At 36.8% G+C, this 18,606-nt stretch overlaps 1 protein-coding gene across 8 annotated transcripts in view; it reads right to left on the bottom strand.

Annotated features, from left to right (window-relative positions):
* The window catches only part of VMP1 (vacuole membrane protein 1), a 126,064-nt gene that overhangs the window by 58,206 nt on the left and 49,252 nt on the right, over positions 1-18,606 (bottom strand). For all 8 annotated transcript variants that reach the window (XM_086360582.1, XM_086360584.1, XM_086360583.1 and 5 more), the window contains one exon: positions 9,392-9,523. In XM_086360582.1, coding sequence (XP_086216708.1) covers positions 9,392-9,523 — 132 coding nt within the window. The remainder of the gene's footprint in view (positions 1-9,391; positions 9,524-18,606) is intronic.

Here is an 18,606-nt window from a genome sequence, read left to right on the forward strand (position 1 = left end):
AGAGCACATGGTAAGGCAACAACAGCCAAGGCTTTTTTTTCACTCTTCCTGCTGATAAACTCAATTCTACCACAGGGCTTTACCTTCAAAAATAAAAAACACATTTCCCACCTCATGTCATTTTACTTAATTTGCTATTTTACCTAATTTGCTGTTCTAGCTAAAATTGATCCAACTTTTTCCTATTTTATTGACCTTGTCAAGTTGGGGGTTCTACAGAACACCATCTATGAGGAAATTCTAGCACCAAAGTCAGACAAAATTTTGCATCTTTATGAAACTGATTACTATAAAAACTTTCAAATCCCAATCGATAAACTATAGCTAAAAAGATGTTAGGATTATAGATTACCAAATAAAAATATTTTTATATACCATTAATTAACTATCTACACAAATATAATATTCAATTTATAACAACAAAATCTAAGAGAAAACTATCATGTTAAAATCACTGGGAAAACTGTGTCAGAACAATACACAAGTAGGTAATGACCTGAAAAAGAGAAATTTAGATTCCTGTATTATACGATAGGTAAAAATATTTTAATACATAAAAGATTTAAAAGTAAAAGAATAAAACCATAAAAGGACTAAAAGGAAATGCACCGGAATATCATAATCATAAGGGTTCAGGAAGGTAATTTTAGGCATAACTCTAAAAGGAAACATCTAAGGTAATGGAATAAAGATAAAATGTAAACTTCCTTATCTAAAAAGCAAAACATGGTAAAACACACAATAAACAATATGGAAAAATTACTGGAAGCATATGACAAAAAGAATCACCTTAAAAATGGCAATCAATAGGAAAATGAAAAATACACTAAATACAAAAAAAAGGGCAAACTAAAAAAAAAAAGGGTAAAGTAGATGCAGGTGTTTTTGTTTTTCTGTAGTTTCAAAATTTTATACAATAAACATACTTTGCAGTCAAAAAGAAAATTATTTAAAAAAAACAAAGATGTAAAAAATAGTTGATGACACTGAAAAATGTTCATTATGTTTTTATTTTCAAAACAAGTCAAAATAATAGATAGAATACGATTCACTTACAAATATTTACAGGAAAAAGAATGAAGGATGGAAAGATTTTTTGAAAGTATACAAATATCAATTTTCTACAATAAGTTGTATATAATCACTTTGTAATAAGAACACTCCAAGCCAGGCTTCAGCAATATGTGAACCGTGAACTTCCTGATGTTCAAGCTGGTTTTAGAAAAGGCAGAGGAACCAGAGATCAAATTGCCAACATCCACTGGATCATGGAAAAAGCAAGAGAGTTCCAGAAAAACATCTATTTCTGCTTTACTGACTATGCCAAAGCCTTTGACTATGTGGATCACAATAAACTGTGGAAAATTCTGAAAGAGATGGGAATACCAGACCACCTGATCTGCCTCTTGAGAAATGTGTATGCAGGTCAGGAAGCAACAGTTAGAACTGGACATGGAACAACAGACTGGTTCCAAATAGGAAAAGGAGTATGTCAAGGCTGTATATTGTCACCCTGTTTATTTAACTTCTATGCAGAGTACATCATGAGAAACACTGGACTGGAAGAAGCACAAGCTGGAATCAAGATTGCCGGGAGAAATATCAATAATCTCAGATATGCAGATGACATCACCCTTATGGCAGAAAGTAAAGAGGAACTAAAAAGCCTCTTGATGAAAGTGAAAGTGGAGAGTGAAAAAGTTGGCTTAAAGCCCAGCATTCAGAAAACGAAGATCATGGCATCTGGTCCCATCACCTCATGTGAAATAGATGGGAAAACAGTGGAAACAGTGTCAGACTTTATTTTTGGGGGCTCCAAAATCACTATAGATGGTGACTGCAGACATGAAATTAAAAGATGCTTACTCCTGGGAAGGAAAGTTATGACCAACCTAGATAGCATATTCAAAAGCAGAGACGTTACTTTGCCAACAAAGGTCCGTCTAGTCAAGGCTATGGTTTTTCCTGTGGTCATGTATGGATGTGAGAGTTGGACTGTGAAGAAGGCTGAGTGCCGAAGAATTGATGCTTTTGAACTGTGGGGTTGGAGAAGACTCTTGAGAGTCCCTTGGACTGCAAGGAGATCCAACCAGTCCATTCTGAAGGAGATCAGCCCTGGGATTTCTTTGGAAGGAATGATGCTAAAGCTGAAACTCCAGTACTTTGGCCACCTCATGTGACGAGTTGACTCACTGGAAAAGACTCTGATGCTGGGAGGGATTGGGGGCAGTAGGAGAAGGGAACGACAGAGGATGAGATGGCTGGATGGCATCACCGACTCGATGGACATGAATCTGGGTGAACTCCGGGAGTTGGTGATGGACAGGGAGGCCTGGCGTGCTGAGATTCATTGGGTCGCAAAGAGCCGGACACACTGAGCAACTGAACTGAACTGAACTGAATAAGAACACAATTTTAAAGATCAGCATTAAATGTGTTATGATATATATGTTGAAAAAGGACCTAAGACTAATACATATGGTATGATTTTAGTTTTTATTAAAAAAAGTTATCCATACAAAGAAAATAGTCTAGAATATGGTGGTTATTATCCTACTTTGGGGAGCAGATGTGTGTGGGTTTACAGTTTTTAATACTTCTGGCAAGTGTCAATCTATAAGCCTTAACACAATATGTAAATATGCAAACCTGGAAATAATAACAGAAGTAATGAGCCTAAGACAACTTTGTTACTAAAAACATAAAAAATGTTTGCAACATCACTGATTTAAGAAATAAAGCGACAAAACTGTTGTAAATTTATTTGCATAGTGAAAATAAAAAGCAAACACAAGGATGTATTCCAAAAGTGTATCAAGACAACTAAAGTATCTTCCTTGGATATAGTAATATTCCACAGTGTTAAGTAAGAACAAACAAAAACAAAAATCTTATATCTGACAAACTTATTTGTGACTCATGAATTAAAACATTAGTACTCTCAGCCAAGTTAAAATGTGGCAACTGGCAACAACCCACCCCAACTATTCTTCACCCGCAAAATAAATAAAAGTTGGGACTCCCTCCTGGCTCAGTGCTAAAGATTCCGCCTGCCAATGTAGGAGACACGGGTTTGATCCCTGATCTGGGAAGATCCCACACGTTGCAGGGCAGCTAAGCCCATGCACCACAAGTACTGAGCCTGTGTTCAAGAGCCCAGGAGCCACAACTACTGAAGCCCTTGTACCCTAGAGCCTGTGCTCAGCAACAAGAGAGGCCACGGGTATGAGAAGCTTTTTACCACAACCCGAGAGTAGACCCCACTTTACACAACAAGAGAAAAACCTGCGAAGCAATGCAGACCCAGCACAGCCACAAATAAACAAACAAATAAGCATTTTTTTAAAAGTGAAAAGCCTCATAAAACCTCTTATCTTAACCTGGGGAGAAGTATGTAGGGACAGATATACCTATACACTGAAATCTATAGTAAAAGTCACAAAATGGATGGATACTGTTTAAAAAGGCATTAAAGACAATAAAGAAAAGAAAAATCCAATGTAGCAAGAAAAAAATTTTTTAATCAGTTCTTCATTTCTTGTTGCCTTAACCTGTATGAAAATGTTGCTATATTGGCTTACAGTAAACAAAGCACTAATCTCAAAGTCAGAAAACTGGTTTGAGTATTGGCTCTGAGATTCCTGAGTGTTTCCTATTCAAATTGGGTAAAAAATCTTCTGCATCATGGTTGTCTTGAGGCACTTCATTCAAGTGCCTTATAGATAGATTCTCATGAAATTAATCAAAAGAAAATTGATAGGGAAAATGACAAAATTGTTAGGGATGAGTTACTTTTATTAAACTATTTTACTTATTATTTCTAGTTTATATATGTTAGCTATATATGGGATGTTAACTGTAGTTAACTAGATGTTAACTGTAATTTGGGATATAAATTTTAAATAAAATGTTCATGAAGAGTATATAATTTCTGATGCTGTTCAGTCGCTAAGTTGTGTCTGACTCTTTGTGACCCCATGGACTGCATGATGCCAGGCTCCTCTGTCCTCCCTTATCTCTGGGAGCTTGCTCAAATTTCTCACTAAAGAACATGAAACAGAGGTATATATTTTGTTTACTTGATTTTTTAATACAAGCAAGTATGAAATTAAGGAGTTTACCCTAAAACAGTGATGGTAATTATTGGCTTTATAGGACAAAAACAGTTAAACCTCATAAGCATCAGAAGTGTTGTGTACAATTTAAAACAAAGAATTAGAGAAGATCTATTCTAAAAGTAATCAAAATAATTATGGTCGTAATCGATGAAGGAAAAAGATTACTATGCTAATGGTAGATAAAGATTTAGAGTCTTCAAGATGCAAAAGTCTTTAAGAGCTCAAATTACATGAATAAGATGAAGCATGATTTACTTCATCAAATTCTAGAAGACCTGAGTTTTTGGAAGTTGACAAATTTATAGAATGCATTATTTACAACCCAAGTATCAAAAAAATGTGAAGAATGAAATGCCTCATCCAGCTAAGGCTCTACTCAAGGCAGGGAGTTGCTATGTAGGGATCCATGAAAGGTATCACATAGAGTGAGACAAGGAACTCATTCTTTTTGGAAATAGCAATTCCATTTGTACACAATTAAAACTCACAAGAATTTTGAGCCAATATGAAAAAAAAATTGAGCCAATGTGGGCCTCAATAAGCTTTCACTGGCTAATTCTAAGACAAAGCTTTACAGTTTCTCACATGAGTATATCCTCCTGCCACAGGAGAGACAACTTTTTAATATCCGACAGGCTCATCACTTCCCTCTTTCTAGGAACCATGTCTAAATTCCTTTTCTACAATTGCTCACATTGCATGATGTCAAGATCAATTATCACCTCATTCTCCCTCCTAGAGAAATTCGAGTTGTACAGTAAGCTTTTTATGTCAAGATGACCACATAAGACCTTTGCCCCTGGGGGAGATTAAAGACAACTGCAAATTCTTTGCTTACGCCTCGAATGGACAGGCGGGTCTAATTTCCCTTTCTCAATCTGCGCTGGCTTTAGTGATCTACTTTGCGCCAACACGGTGGCAAAGCGACTAGGATTCCCAAGGTTATGTCACAGGAAAATGTGCATCTTTCAGAACACTTGCCAGAACTCAGGTGCCATGACATGAGGAAATCCAAGAAGCCCCATGAAGAATAACTTGAGGTCCTAAACCAAAAGTCCCACTGAACTCCAAACCAACAGCCAGAATCAACTTACCAGTTATATACGTAAACCATCTTCGAAGTAGATACTTCAACTGACAGTCAAGCTATTTTGCCCAAATTCCACAGCTGTGAGCAATATAAGCTATTCTTGTTTCAAATCACTAAATATTGGGGTGGTTTATATACTCAGCAATAGATAACTGGAACACCTTTTATCTCAATAATAACCCCAAACAGAAACACTGAGCTCTGTCTTTGATGAAACTAGCATTAATTAATTAAGACAGGGGCAGATGGAAAGAAAATATTGTATCTGAGAGCCTGCAGTGAAAGACACGGAAAAGAAGCCAAGTGATTTGTATCAATACTACAGAACTGCACAATGGATCATCATCAGAACTGCAGAAGAAATGAGGACAGGGCTGAAAGCAAGGAGACAGTATAAATAGTACTTTGCACTATGAGACGACTTCCTGCCCCAGTCCTAAAGAACACATCAACCATGGTCTCTAAACAAAGAAAACCAAGGGTTCTGGACTCAGGACATTTGTGCAGGCACTGTCAGACTTACCACAAAGCAGGTTAAGTGAAAGTCTACTCAGTAAATGAGGATCTTTAACCTGCCTTCCACAGCTTAGCTTTAGAATGTCAAGGGCAAGGTTTATAATCCCTAAGCAAGAAAACAGAAGACCCATCACTAGAAAAATTGAACTATCCCAAAGGAAAGATGGATAGGAACAGATACACAGAGGTTCCAATAAACCAGGTGGCCGGCCACTCCTGTACCTTGCCTCAACATACAAAGTTCCCATTCAGCTTTATGTGCTTTATTTTTATATATAATATAAATAGAAAAAGAAGGATCACCAGGCTTTGGGGAAAGCTTCCAACAGGAAACAGAACAGACAAAGGGGAAAAAAAATGCCCAGAGTACTGAAAACTTGAAGAAACTAAATATCTTCAAAAAGATAAGCCATTTTGGGGGAAGTATAATACAAACTGTTTTTTCAAAATAAATACATGACAGTGGGAAAACATTTTAATATTAAATTATAGAAGAAGAGTTGAAGAAATTGGATACAAAGTCAAATGAGATAAATATTAGGAGGAAAATTATAAAGAAAAATAAAAAAGATATGATATAGATACGATTATCAAAATAATAAATTCCAGATAGTAAGACTAGAGACCAAACATGGCAAATTGACACACAAAAAAATACAAGAAAGTTTTCCAAAACTAGAGGACACTAAGTTGACAAGTTTCCTGAGTGCCCAGCAGAATAAATTTTAAAAAGACCATATCTCAGACTTCCCTAGAGGCCTGGTGGTTGGAGTATGCAGGACAACGCAGGGGATATGGCTTTGATCCCTGGTCTGGGAAGATTCCACATGCCTCGGGGCAACTAAAGCCCATGCACCACAGCAACTGAGCCCGAGCTGCAACTACTGAAGCCTGCATGCCCTACGGCCTGTGCTCTGCAACGAGAAGCCTGTGCAAAACTAGAGAGTAGCCCCTGCTCACTGCAACTAGAGAAAGCCCGTGTACAACAATGAACACCCAACACAGCCAAAAAATAAAAGAACAATAAAACTCGAGTTCTGATTAAAAAAAAAAGACAGACCCCTATCTCAGATAATGAATTTAATAGCTTCTAGAGAAAAAAACCAAAACAACCAAAAAGACTAACCACAGAGAGGGCTCAGCATGGCATTGGGCTTCCCTGGTAGATCAGGTGGTAAAGAATTCTCCTGCAATGCAGGAGACCCAGGTTTGATCCCTGGGTCGAGAAGATCCCCTGGAGAAGGAAATGGCAACCCACTCCAGTATTCTTGTCTGGGAAATCCCACAGACAGAGGAGCCTGGTACAGACTGTGAGGTCCCAAAAGAGCTGGACAAGACTTAGCAACTAAACAGCAAAGTCAAGAAAGGGGAAGATAAGGGATCTAAATCAGGAGAAAAATAATAGTGCAGAGGGTTTTTTAAATAAAAAAAAAAAACCACCACCAAATACAGACTGGAGTAGGAGCATGCAGGAATCCAGAGTGATGACCCCAAGAAAAAAACAGAATTGATAAATTAATTTATGTCACCAAGTGGAAAGTGATGCTGGAAGAGTTTCAAAAAACTGGTAGAGAGAAGAGACTGAAGAAACTATACAAGTGAAAAAATGATTTGACTTCAACTTGCTGATTTTATACAGATAAAAGGTTTTGATATGTTAAATGACATGTAATAATTAGTGTCACAAAGGACAGAGGTATCAGTTACCACAAATGGGGATACTCAACCATCTATGGACATTGTTTCAGTAAATGGAATTTACTAGCGGTGCTGCCATTCTGAGTTCTGGTTTCAGCCTTACTTCTAAGCATGTAAAATTAGGGAAGTTAACCATTTCTACAACCAGTGTATTCTTTTGGAAAACTTCTGTTAGCCTTTGCCCTGCTTCATTTTGTACTCCAAGGCCAAACTTGCCTGTTACTCCAGGATCTCTTGGCTTTCTACTTTGGCATTCCAGTCCCCTATGATGAAAAGGACCTTTTTTTTTAGTGTTAGTTCTAGAAGGTCTTGTAGGTCTTCACAGAACTGTTCTGCTTCTTCAGCATTAGCGGTTGGGGCATAGACTTGGATTACTGTGATGTTGAATGGTTTGCCTTGGAAACGAACTGAATCATTCTGTCGTTTTTGAGACTACATCCAACTACTGCATTTTGGACTCTTGTTGACTATGAGGGCTCTATTTCTTCTAAGGGATTCTTGCCCACAGCAGTAGATAAAATGGTCATCTGAATTAAATTTGCCCATTCCCACCCATTTTAGTTTACTGATTCCTAAAATGTCAATGCTCACTCTTATCATCTCCTGCTTAACCACATCCAGTTTACCTTGATTCATGGACCTAACATTCCAGCTTCCTATGAGATACTGTTCTTTAAATCACTGGACTTTACTTTCACCACCAGACATATCCACAACTAGAGAAGGGGGTGACAGAGGATGAGATGGTTGGGTGGCATCACTGATTCAATGGATGCGAGGTCTGTGCAAACTCAGGGAGACAGTGAAGGACAGGGAAGCCTGGTATGCTGCAATTCATGATATCACAAAGAGTTGGACACAATTTAGTGACTGAACAACAACAACAAACCATTTCTAGATCTGCAGTTTTCTACAAAATCAGCTAAGAAGTTTTGCCTCATCAGCTATATTCACCTGACCTCTCAGTAACTGACTACCGCTTCTTCAAGTATTTCAACAACATCTGCAGGAAAACGCTTCCACAACCAGCAGGAGGCAGGAAATGCTTTCCAGGAGTTCGCTGAATCCCAAAGCATGGACTTGTATGCTACAGGAATAAACAAACTTCTCTCTCATTGGCAAAAATGTGTTGATTGTAATGGTTCCTATTTTGAATAATAATGATGCGTCTGAGCCTAGTTATAACGATTCAAAATTCAAGGTCCAAAATCACGATTACATCCGCACCAACCTAGTAACACTAAGATACAGGTTGATATATATATCAAAAAACTATATATAGTTTTTGCTCAGGTGTCAAAGGCCTCAGCCTTTTCCCCCCACAACAGTGGGTAAGTTTATCTTAATTCTCCCTTCTTAACTGGGGAACTAAGTTTCCTCTAAACATGGTAAACTATTATTTTTCAAACAAGTAATTAGACAGTTCTACTATTTTGGGCTCACAAGTGGTCCACCTATTTATCCCCCTTATTTATTCAGTGGTCTGCTCAGTAAGACTTATAAACACATAACGGACACATAATGTTTCAGCTCTTTAACCTCACTGGCTACATGAATTTATCCTGGTTTAGTCTGAGTTGTCTTGTTGACTCTTTCTCTGTTTCTCTAAGATCATGATTATAATCATTTTTTCTGGCTGTGGTAGGTCTTCATTGCAGCACCGGGCTTTTCCTAGTTGCAGTGCACAGGCTTAGCGGCCTTCCTCAGCGTGTGAGATCTCAGCTCCCCTACCAGGGACTGAACCTGCGTCCCTTGCCTTTTAAGGCAGAGTCTTAACCACTGGACCACCAGGCAAGTCTCTATAATTATTTTTTATGATTCAGCTTTTCTAAATATTTTACACTAAACCTTGTATGATCTTTTTTTTTTTACACTGGCAGTTTTCTTATTTGGAGAAACTATTAAAAATTTTACCTTAATCATAACCTGTTTAAGGGATAACTAGCTATTTCCCCCCCACTGATCTTACTTGTGCAGTCTCTGCATGTTCCAGCATTTCTTCAAATTCCTGATACTCTTCATCATCTGGTTCAGCACCTGAGAGGCGAGCTGCCCTGGCCATGAAATATGGAGGTAGCTCTCCAATTGCTGTACCGATACCCTACATAAAAAAACAAAACATTTACATGAGATTTTCTCAACACAGTGATGCGAAGCAGATTAAATCTTTAAATTTCAATATCACCAAAAGCATGTTAAGATGTATATATTAGGAACGAAAAGACATGCTACATGATCAGGAGGACATGAGTTTGAATCCTGACCTTAATACGGATCTACACAATGCCTGGCCAGATAGCATACACTGAATTCTCAGGCAATCCTGGGTACACTGAAGATTGTAAATTAATGTTAGTCAGTTCTCCAGCATCTCTACTTATATCCTCTGCTCTTATTTTTACATCTCTTTTCATTTTATTAATTCTAGAAATAGCTCACAGTTTTCTAGACTTTTGAAGTATAGCTGATTTGTAAATTTAGTTTCAAGTGTATAACACAGTGATTCAAAATTTTTATAGATTATATTATATTTAAAGTTATTATAAAGTTATTATTATTTGACTCTTTCATTACCCCTATAATCCTAGGCCTCCCCCTCATTACTCTTATAGTCCTATTTCCTAGCTTATTATTCCCCACATCAAACAGACTAATAAACAACCGCCTCATCTCCTTCAACAATGAAAACTTCAACTTGTATCAAAACATATAATGGGAACCCACAACACCAAAGGACAAACATGTCCTTAATCCTATTCACTGGATCAACCAATCTACTGGGCCTACTGCCTCACTCATTTACACCAACCACACAACTATCAATAAACCTGGGCACAGCCATCCCCCTATGGCCTATTTTTCTTGCAGCTTATTTATTTTATACACAATAGTTTGTACCTCTTAATCCCCTATGGCTATCTTGCTCCCTCCTTCCCCTCTTCCCTCTCCTCACTGGCAACCTCTAGTTTTATCTGAAATTGTTTTGTTATAACCCCTTATTTTTAAAAATTTATACATAAATATATATTCATACACAGTTATTTTTGTCAGTCTTCCTACCTTTTTCAAATGATTTGCTAATGAGCACTCGCTAGTATAGCTCTTAGATATGTATTTTCTAGGAAATCTTCTTGTATTTAGGATGTTACTTTAATCCCAATAACAAATTTTTTTTGTGTGTGCAGAGTTAACAAACTGTGGTCAGGAAGCCCCCTGAAATCTCAACATTAGGATGGATAAATTTTCACCACAGGAAAAATGTTGATTTCCTCAGGACATTGAGTGACTCATGTTTCAGTCACTTTGTGGATTCTTGTTTTTGAAGAGAATTTTTTTTTTTCAATCATCTTAGGATATAAGGATGAAAACAAAGGTAAGCAAATGTAAAAGAATCAGGAACTTGGTTTGAACTTAAATGGCTTAAATACAGGATAGATAATAATGCAAGAGACCTATAGTACCCAGGAAAATTCTTAACTTTGAGCCACCCTTCTCTGCCCTGAATCATAGTGAATGAAAAAGCTTCGGTAGTTTTCAGAAGCAACTTTAGGTCTTTTTGTTTGCTCTGTCCTATGGCTCTGCCTGCTAATGCCCTGATAAGAATCCTCAAGGAACATTACCAAATTCAAGCATCCCGTGATCACAGTGCTATACTCCAGTGTGTAAAATCAACCATCTCCAAGTGTAACTGCATTATCTTCATGTGAGCCAAGAGTTAGCAAGAGAATATACTGAAGTGCCAAAAGAATAAGACTAGTTAAATATCTAGTTAAAGAACAGAGAAAGGGGAGAGACATACACAGAGAAAGGTCCTGGGAGAAAGCATAAATCATATTCTTTGAAACAAGAAAAGTTAACTTTGCCTCCTCTCGAGGATATTAGAGAATTAATTATTTTAAAAACTGGTAAATAAAGAGAAACAGTCAATTATTTATCCTGTCTTATTTATATGGAAGATAACTCAGGGTAACCAAATTGATGATAAGGAGAAGTTTCTCTTTACAAAAGTATTCCAGTCATTAACCAAAGAAAAAATGATGCAATTGGAATGCCCCCATTTTATAAACCCCAGTAAAATAATGGACTTATATAATAATGGTGTTAATATAAACAGATAGACAGCCAGACATTATTGCACTATGTACAGAATACACTAGACCATAAAGTATATTCTTGTAAAAAAATAATTTTCCCCCAAGCTTCTCAATCCAGCAATCAATTCACAGGAAAGAGAGAAATATATTTAAATAACACCAACTGGAATACAAACAGTAAAATTCAGACCATGGAAAACTATACTTGACAAACAATCCAGTTTCATCAACCAATCCAAAGATATTGAAAAGAAAATGAAATAAATAATAAAAAAAATTGAACTGTAATTGGGTAACAGATTTAAAGAGGCTATTTGTAAATTCTCTTAGGTGTGACAATGTTTTTTAAGTCCTAAGGTTGATATTTACAGATAAAATATGCTATGTTACCTGGGGTATGCTTCAAGATAATTGTGAGTTGAGTGAGGAAGGGTCTAGATAAAACAGTATTAGCCACAAGTGAAAGCTGACTAGTGAAAGCTGGGTAGCCATTAGTGAAAGCTGGGTAATAGTATATTGAATTAATTATATAACTTCCTGTACTTAAATTTTTTTATGACAAAAAGTAAGAAGAAAAGTTAATTGCAACATTTTATTCAAAACATGAACTTCTCCTCTTCTCAAATGTTCAACAGTTCTGAAAACAATCATATCATTCAAACTCACAACAAATTTTCTTAAAGTTAAAAGGAAGTAATAATGAACTGAAATGAAATCAAGACCTACAAACTATTCTATACTTAGTTGATCATTTTCATTGTTACATTTTAATAATTCTGTTCATGTTTTCCCATATTAGCAAGGAGATGGTGATCAGGAGCTAGTATTCTACTTTTTATGCATGTAAGTAAAAAGGAAATATAGTCTTCCAGACAGGTCCCCTCAAGACACATTATATTCTAAACACAGAAGTTGGATACTGAAGTCCCATAATTTCATGATTCTTACAAAACAATGTTATAATTCTTGCGAAGTCAACATAAAAAAAAACAAAACTAAATAAACTGTGGAACACTATAAACTGTCAGCCTAAGTTTAATTAAGGGGAAGAAATGACTGGCTTCCTTATTGCAAAAGAAAGACAAGTGGTATTTAGTCAAGCAATAATTCAGAAAATCTTCTAAAAATTGTTGACTATATATCAATTTATTATCTTGAAGTTCCTGTTTCTTGAATTGGAGGAGAGTTTAATGTGCACAAAATATGCAAAACCAACAGAGAAACACAATAACTTCCCAGAGTGTCAATTTTATGAAAAGATTTTTAGGAGGAGAAAAGTCCTGAATTTTTATACTTTCAAAAATTTTGTCAAGTGGAATCACAAGTAAATTACAAGCATCTTGCTTTTCTGTGTTAGGAATTATAAGTTTAATGCTAAAAATCCAGGAGTAGAAAATTTTATATATGCTGACTACTCAGAAGTTATAGTAGTTTGGTATTATCAGTATGTTAATAATCTTAAAAAACAAAGTCTTTTTTCCGTTAAATATTCTAACTACTACAAACATGAAACAGAGGTTAAAAGCCAAAGTTTGGAGGGTAACTTGGAACCATTGAGAAATTTAAGGTTTTTAGAGCAATGTTTAAAAAAATTATACCAATTCTAGTAAAATTATCAGATTGTTTTACAAACAAAAAGAGAGAGAAAATGTGCTTCCAGTTTCCCTTGAGGTCAGTTTTAAAATGAGTTCAGGAAGGAATGAAGTTCTGATATATGCTCCAACACAGAGGAAACTTGAAAACATTACGCTAAGTGATGTAAGCCAGACATGGACAGATACTGTGTGATTTCATTTATATGGGGTATCAAGAATAGGCAATTTCACAGAGGCAGAAAGTTCAAAATTACCAGGGGCTGGGGAGAGTAGGGAACGAGGAGTTATTGTTTAATGGGTGCAGAGTTTCTGTTTGGGGATGACAAAAAAATTCTGGAAGTAGATATTGATGATGGTTACACAACACTGTGAGTGTACTTAATGCCAATAAATTGTGTACATAACCTGTTATATATATTTTACCACAATAGGAAAAAAAAAACAAAACCATGAATTAACTAATAAATTAGTTTACACCTCCTCACTTTATACCTTATTATCTTAAAGGAGTAAAGTGAGGTAACAGGCCAGTCGTATGACTGAGAGACTGAGCATATCTTTACATATTCATTGAAACATTGCTGCTTCATGGAAATTTCCCCTGAATCACAGACTAGGAAAATATCTTTGTATTATGCAATAGATTTCTCCCTCATAGCACTTATCACAATTAGTTTAAATACTTATATAATTTTCCCACAATACATATATATACATTTTCCCATAACTATTTCCCTTATTAGAATATAAAGCTCCATGTTGTTTCACTCACTGTGAATTTCCAATACTTGGAAGCTTAATAACTATTAATGGAATTTGAAATAATAAATGAAAAGAAAATTTATGAAGCATTGCACAGAATGGGTGAATTTAACTCAGATGACCATTATATCTACTACTGGGGGCAAGAATCCCTTAGAAGAAATGGAATAGCTATCATAGTCAATAAAAGAGTCCAAAATGCAGTACTTGGATGCAATCTCAAAGATGACAGAATGATCTCTGTTTGTTTCCAAGGCAAACCATTCAATATCACAGTAATCCAAGTCTATGCCCTGACCAGTAACGCTGAAGAAGCTGAAGCTGAATGGTTCTATGAAGACCTACAAGACTTTCTAGAACTAACACCCCAAAAAGATGTCCTTTTCATTATAGGGGACTGGAATGCAAAAGTAGAAAGTCAAGAAATACCTGGAGTAACAGGCAAATTTGGCCAAGGAGTACAGAATGAAGCAGGGCAAAGGCTAATAGACTTTTGCCAAAAGAATGCACTGGTCCTAGCAAACACCCTCTTCCAAAAACACAAGAGAAGACTCTACACATGGACATCACCAGATGGTGAATACTGAAATCAGTTTGACTAATTATATTCTTTGCAGCCAAAGATGGAGATGCTCTATACAATCAGCAAAAACAAGACCGGGAGCTGACTATGGCTCAGATCATGAACTCCTTATTGCCAAATTCAGACTTAAATTGAAGAAAGTATGGAAAGCCACTAGACCATTCAGGTATGACCTAAATCAAATCCTTTATGATTATACAGGCGAAGTGACAAATAGATTCAAGGGATTAGATCTGATAGACTGAGTGCTTGAAGAACTACAGAGAGAGGTTTGATCAAGGAGGCAGTGATCAAGATCATCCCCAAGAAAAAAAAATGCAAAAAAGCAAAATGGTTGTCTGAGGAGGCCTTACAAATAGCTGTGAAAAGAAGAGAAGGAAAGGCAAAGGAGTAAAGGAAAGATATACCCATTTGAATGCAGAGTTCCAAAGAACAGCAAGGAAAAAAAGCCTTCCTCAGTGATCAATGCCAAAAAACAGAGGAAAACAATAGAATGGGAAAGACTAGAGATCTCTTCAAGAAAATTAGAGATACCAAGGGAACATTTCATGCAAAGATGGGCACAATAAAGGACAGAAACGGTATGGACCTAACAGAAGTAGAAGATATTAAGAAGAGGTGACAAAAATACACAGAAGAACTATACAGAAAAGATCTTCACAACCCAGATAATCACGATGGTGTGATCACTGACCTAGACTCAGTCATCCTGGAATGTGAAGTCAAGTGGGTCTTAGGAAGCATCACTATGAACAAAGCTAATGGAGGTGATGGAACTCCAGTTAAGCTATTTCAAATCCTAAAAATTGATGCTGTGAAAAGTGTTGCACTGAATATGCCAGCAAATTTGGAAAACTCAGCAGTGGCCACAGGACTGGTAAAGGTCAGTTTTCATTCCAATCCCAGAGAAAGGCAATGCCAAAGAATGCTCAAACTACCGCACAACTGCACTCATCTCACACGCTAGTAAAGTAATGTTCAAAATTCTCCAAGCCAGGCTTCAACAGTATGTGAACCGTGAACTTCCAAATGTTCAAGCTTGATTTAGAAAAGGCAGAGGAACCAGAGATCCAATTGCCAACATCAGTTGGATCATCAGAAAAGCACGAGAGTTGCAGAAAACTACTTCTACTTTATTGACTATGCCAAAGCCTTTGACCATGTGGATCACAATAAACTGTGGAAAATTCTTAGAGAGACAAGAATACCAGACCACCTGACCTGCTTCCTGAGAAATCTGTACGCAGGTCAAGAAGCAACAGTTAGAACTGGACATGGAACAACAGACTGGTTCCAAATCGGGAAAGGAGTTCGTCAAGGCTGTATACATACTGTCACCCTGCTTATTGAACTTATATGCAGAGTACATCATGCAAAATGCTGGACTGGATGAAGCACAATCTGCAATCAAAGAAACATCAATAACCTCAGATATGCAGATGACACCACCCTTATGGCAGAAAGCAAAGAAGAACTAAAGAGCCTCTTGATGAAAGTGAAAGAGGAAAGTGAAAAAGTTGGCTTAAAACTCAACATTCAGAAAAAGAAGATCATGGCATCTGGTCCCATCACTTCAAGGGAAATAGATGGGGAAAGAATGGAAACTGTGACAGACTTTATTTTGGGGGCTCAAAAATCACTGCAGATGGTGACTGCAGCCATGAAATTAAAAGATGCTTGCTCCTTGGAAGGAAAGTTATGACCAACTTAGACAGCATATTAAAAAGCAGAGACATTGCTTTGCCAACAAAGATTCGTCTAGTCAAAGCTATGGCTTTTCCAGTAGTCATGTATGGATGTGAGAGCTGGACTATAAAGAAAGCAAGAGCCAAAGAATTGATGCTTTTGAACTGTGGTGTTGGAGAAGACTCTTGCAAGTTCCTTGGACTACAAGGAGATCCAACCATTCCATCCTAAAGGAAATCAGTCCTGAATATTTTTTGGAAGGACTGATGCTGAAGCTGAAACTCCAATCCTTTGTCCACCTGATGCAAAGAAAAGACCCTGATGTTCAGGAAGATTGAAGGTGGGAGGAGAAGGGGATGACAGAGAATGAGATGGTTGTATGGCATCACCAAATCAATGGACATGCGTTTGAGCAAGCTCCTGGAGTTGATGATGGACAGGGATCGTAAAGAATCGGACACAACTGAGCAACTGAACTGAACTGAACACTAGTGATACAGACAAATTGTGAAGTATCAGAAAGATACAAACTGAAAAAAGGTAACCCACTGATCAGCAACACCAAACAATTCATTTTAATGGGCTCCAAAGACCTATATGAACAGACTTAAACTGAGGTTAACACTGATTTTTATAACTGGAAGTACATATTTCAAGGATTTTACTGATTTACTATATTTATAATGAGACAAAAAATATGGATGTGAACACAAATGAGATCAATTTTATGAAAGGATAAAATATTTCCAGTATTTTTCTTCACCCAAATGGAAACTGTTACCCCATTAAGCATTAACTTCTCATTCCCCACAATGCTGGTAATCTCAAATCTACTTAAAAAAAAAAAAAAAAAAAAAAAACTACCGCTTCACGGAGCTTATTTTTAAATTAACTAATTATTAATAGGTATTTAATTTTTGGCTACGCTGGGTCTTCGTTGCTGTGCACGGGCCTTCTCTAGCTGCAGCAAGCAGAGCTTACTCTCTGTTGCAGCAGTCTCTCTCATCTAAGGGCACGGATCCAGGCGCGTGGGCTTCAGCAGTCGCAGCACACGTGCTAAGTTGTTGCCGCACGTCGGCTTAGGTTGCTCCATGGCGTGTGGGGTCTTCCTAGGCCAGGGATCAAATCCACATCCCTTGCATTGGCAGGTGGATTCTTAACCGCTGGACCACAAATGAAGTCCCTCCAAATCTATTTTTTGTCTTTATTAACAAATCTGAATTATCTTGATAGTTGATTTAAGTGGAATCATACAGTATCTTTCTATGTCTAGATTATTTTATTTACCATGTTTTCAAGGTTCATCTACATTGTAGCATGTATAAAAACCTCATTGCTTTTTATGTCTGAGTAATATTCTGTGTATATACTACACTTTGTTTATCCATTCATCTATTGAGGGTACTTGGGGTTATTTCCTCCTTTCTGATAATATGAATAATGTTGCTTAACAGTGAACTGGAAGTTTCTATACTTATATTTGAGTCCTGGTTTTCAGTTCTTTTGGGTATTTACATTAGAAGAAGGTCACAGAGTAATTCTATGTTTACATTTTTGAGAAACTACCAAACTCTTTTTCACAGCAGCTGAATCATTTTACATTCCCACCAGCAACCTAGGAGTTTTCCAGTTTCCCCACATCTTCACCAATACTCATTACTCTTTTTAAAAGAATAATAGCCATCCTAATAGGTATTCCCTTATGGCTGGATTTGTACTTCCCCAACAACTACTGATGTTGAGAATTTGTGTACTTACTCGCCATTTGTGTCTTTTCCTTGGAGAAGTGTTTATTCAAGTCCTTTGCCCACTTTTTAATTGGGTTGTTAGTCTTTTTATTGTTGAGTTGCGTAGTTCTTTAAACATCCTGAATATTAAATCCTTATCTGATATATGACTTATAAACATTTTCTTCCTTTTTGTGGGTTCTCTTTTCACTCTCTTGATACTGTATCCTTTGATGTACAAGAGGTTTAATTTTAGCAAAGTTCAATTTATGTATTTTCTTTCTTTTGTGGCCTCTACTTTCAGTGTCTTATTTAAGAAACCACTGCCAATCATTATGCACATTTGTCTCTGTATTTTCTTCTAAGCATCTTAGAGTTTGAACTCAAGTTTAGGTCTTTGATGAATTTTGAGTTAATTTTTACATATGGTATAAGGTAAGGACCCAATCTTTCTCTTTTGCAAGTGGATATTCAGTTTTCCCTGGGATTCCCTGGTGCCTCAGTAGTAAAGAATCCGCCTGCCAACGTAGGAGATATGGGTTTGATCCCGGGAAGATCCCCTGGAGAAGGAAATGGCAACCCATTCCAGTATTCTTGCTTGGAAATCCCATGGACAGAGGAGCCTCTGTCCATACACATAACCTCTGTATTCAGTGCAGAGGTTACAAAGAATCGGACACGAGGTAAGGGACTAAACAACAGTAACCATATGCAGTTTTCCCAGCACCTTTTGTTAA

Source organism: Bos grunniens, chromosome 19, assembly GCF_055505025.1.
Source record: "Bos grunniens cultivar Pamir isolate PY7600 chromosome 19, Bosgru_T2T1.0, whole genome shotgun sequence".
Classification (NCBI taxonomy): domain Eukaryota; kingdom Metazoa; phylum Chordata; class Mammalia; order Artiodactyla; family Bovidae; genus Bos; species Bos grunniens.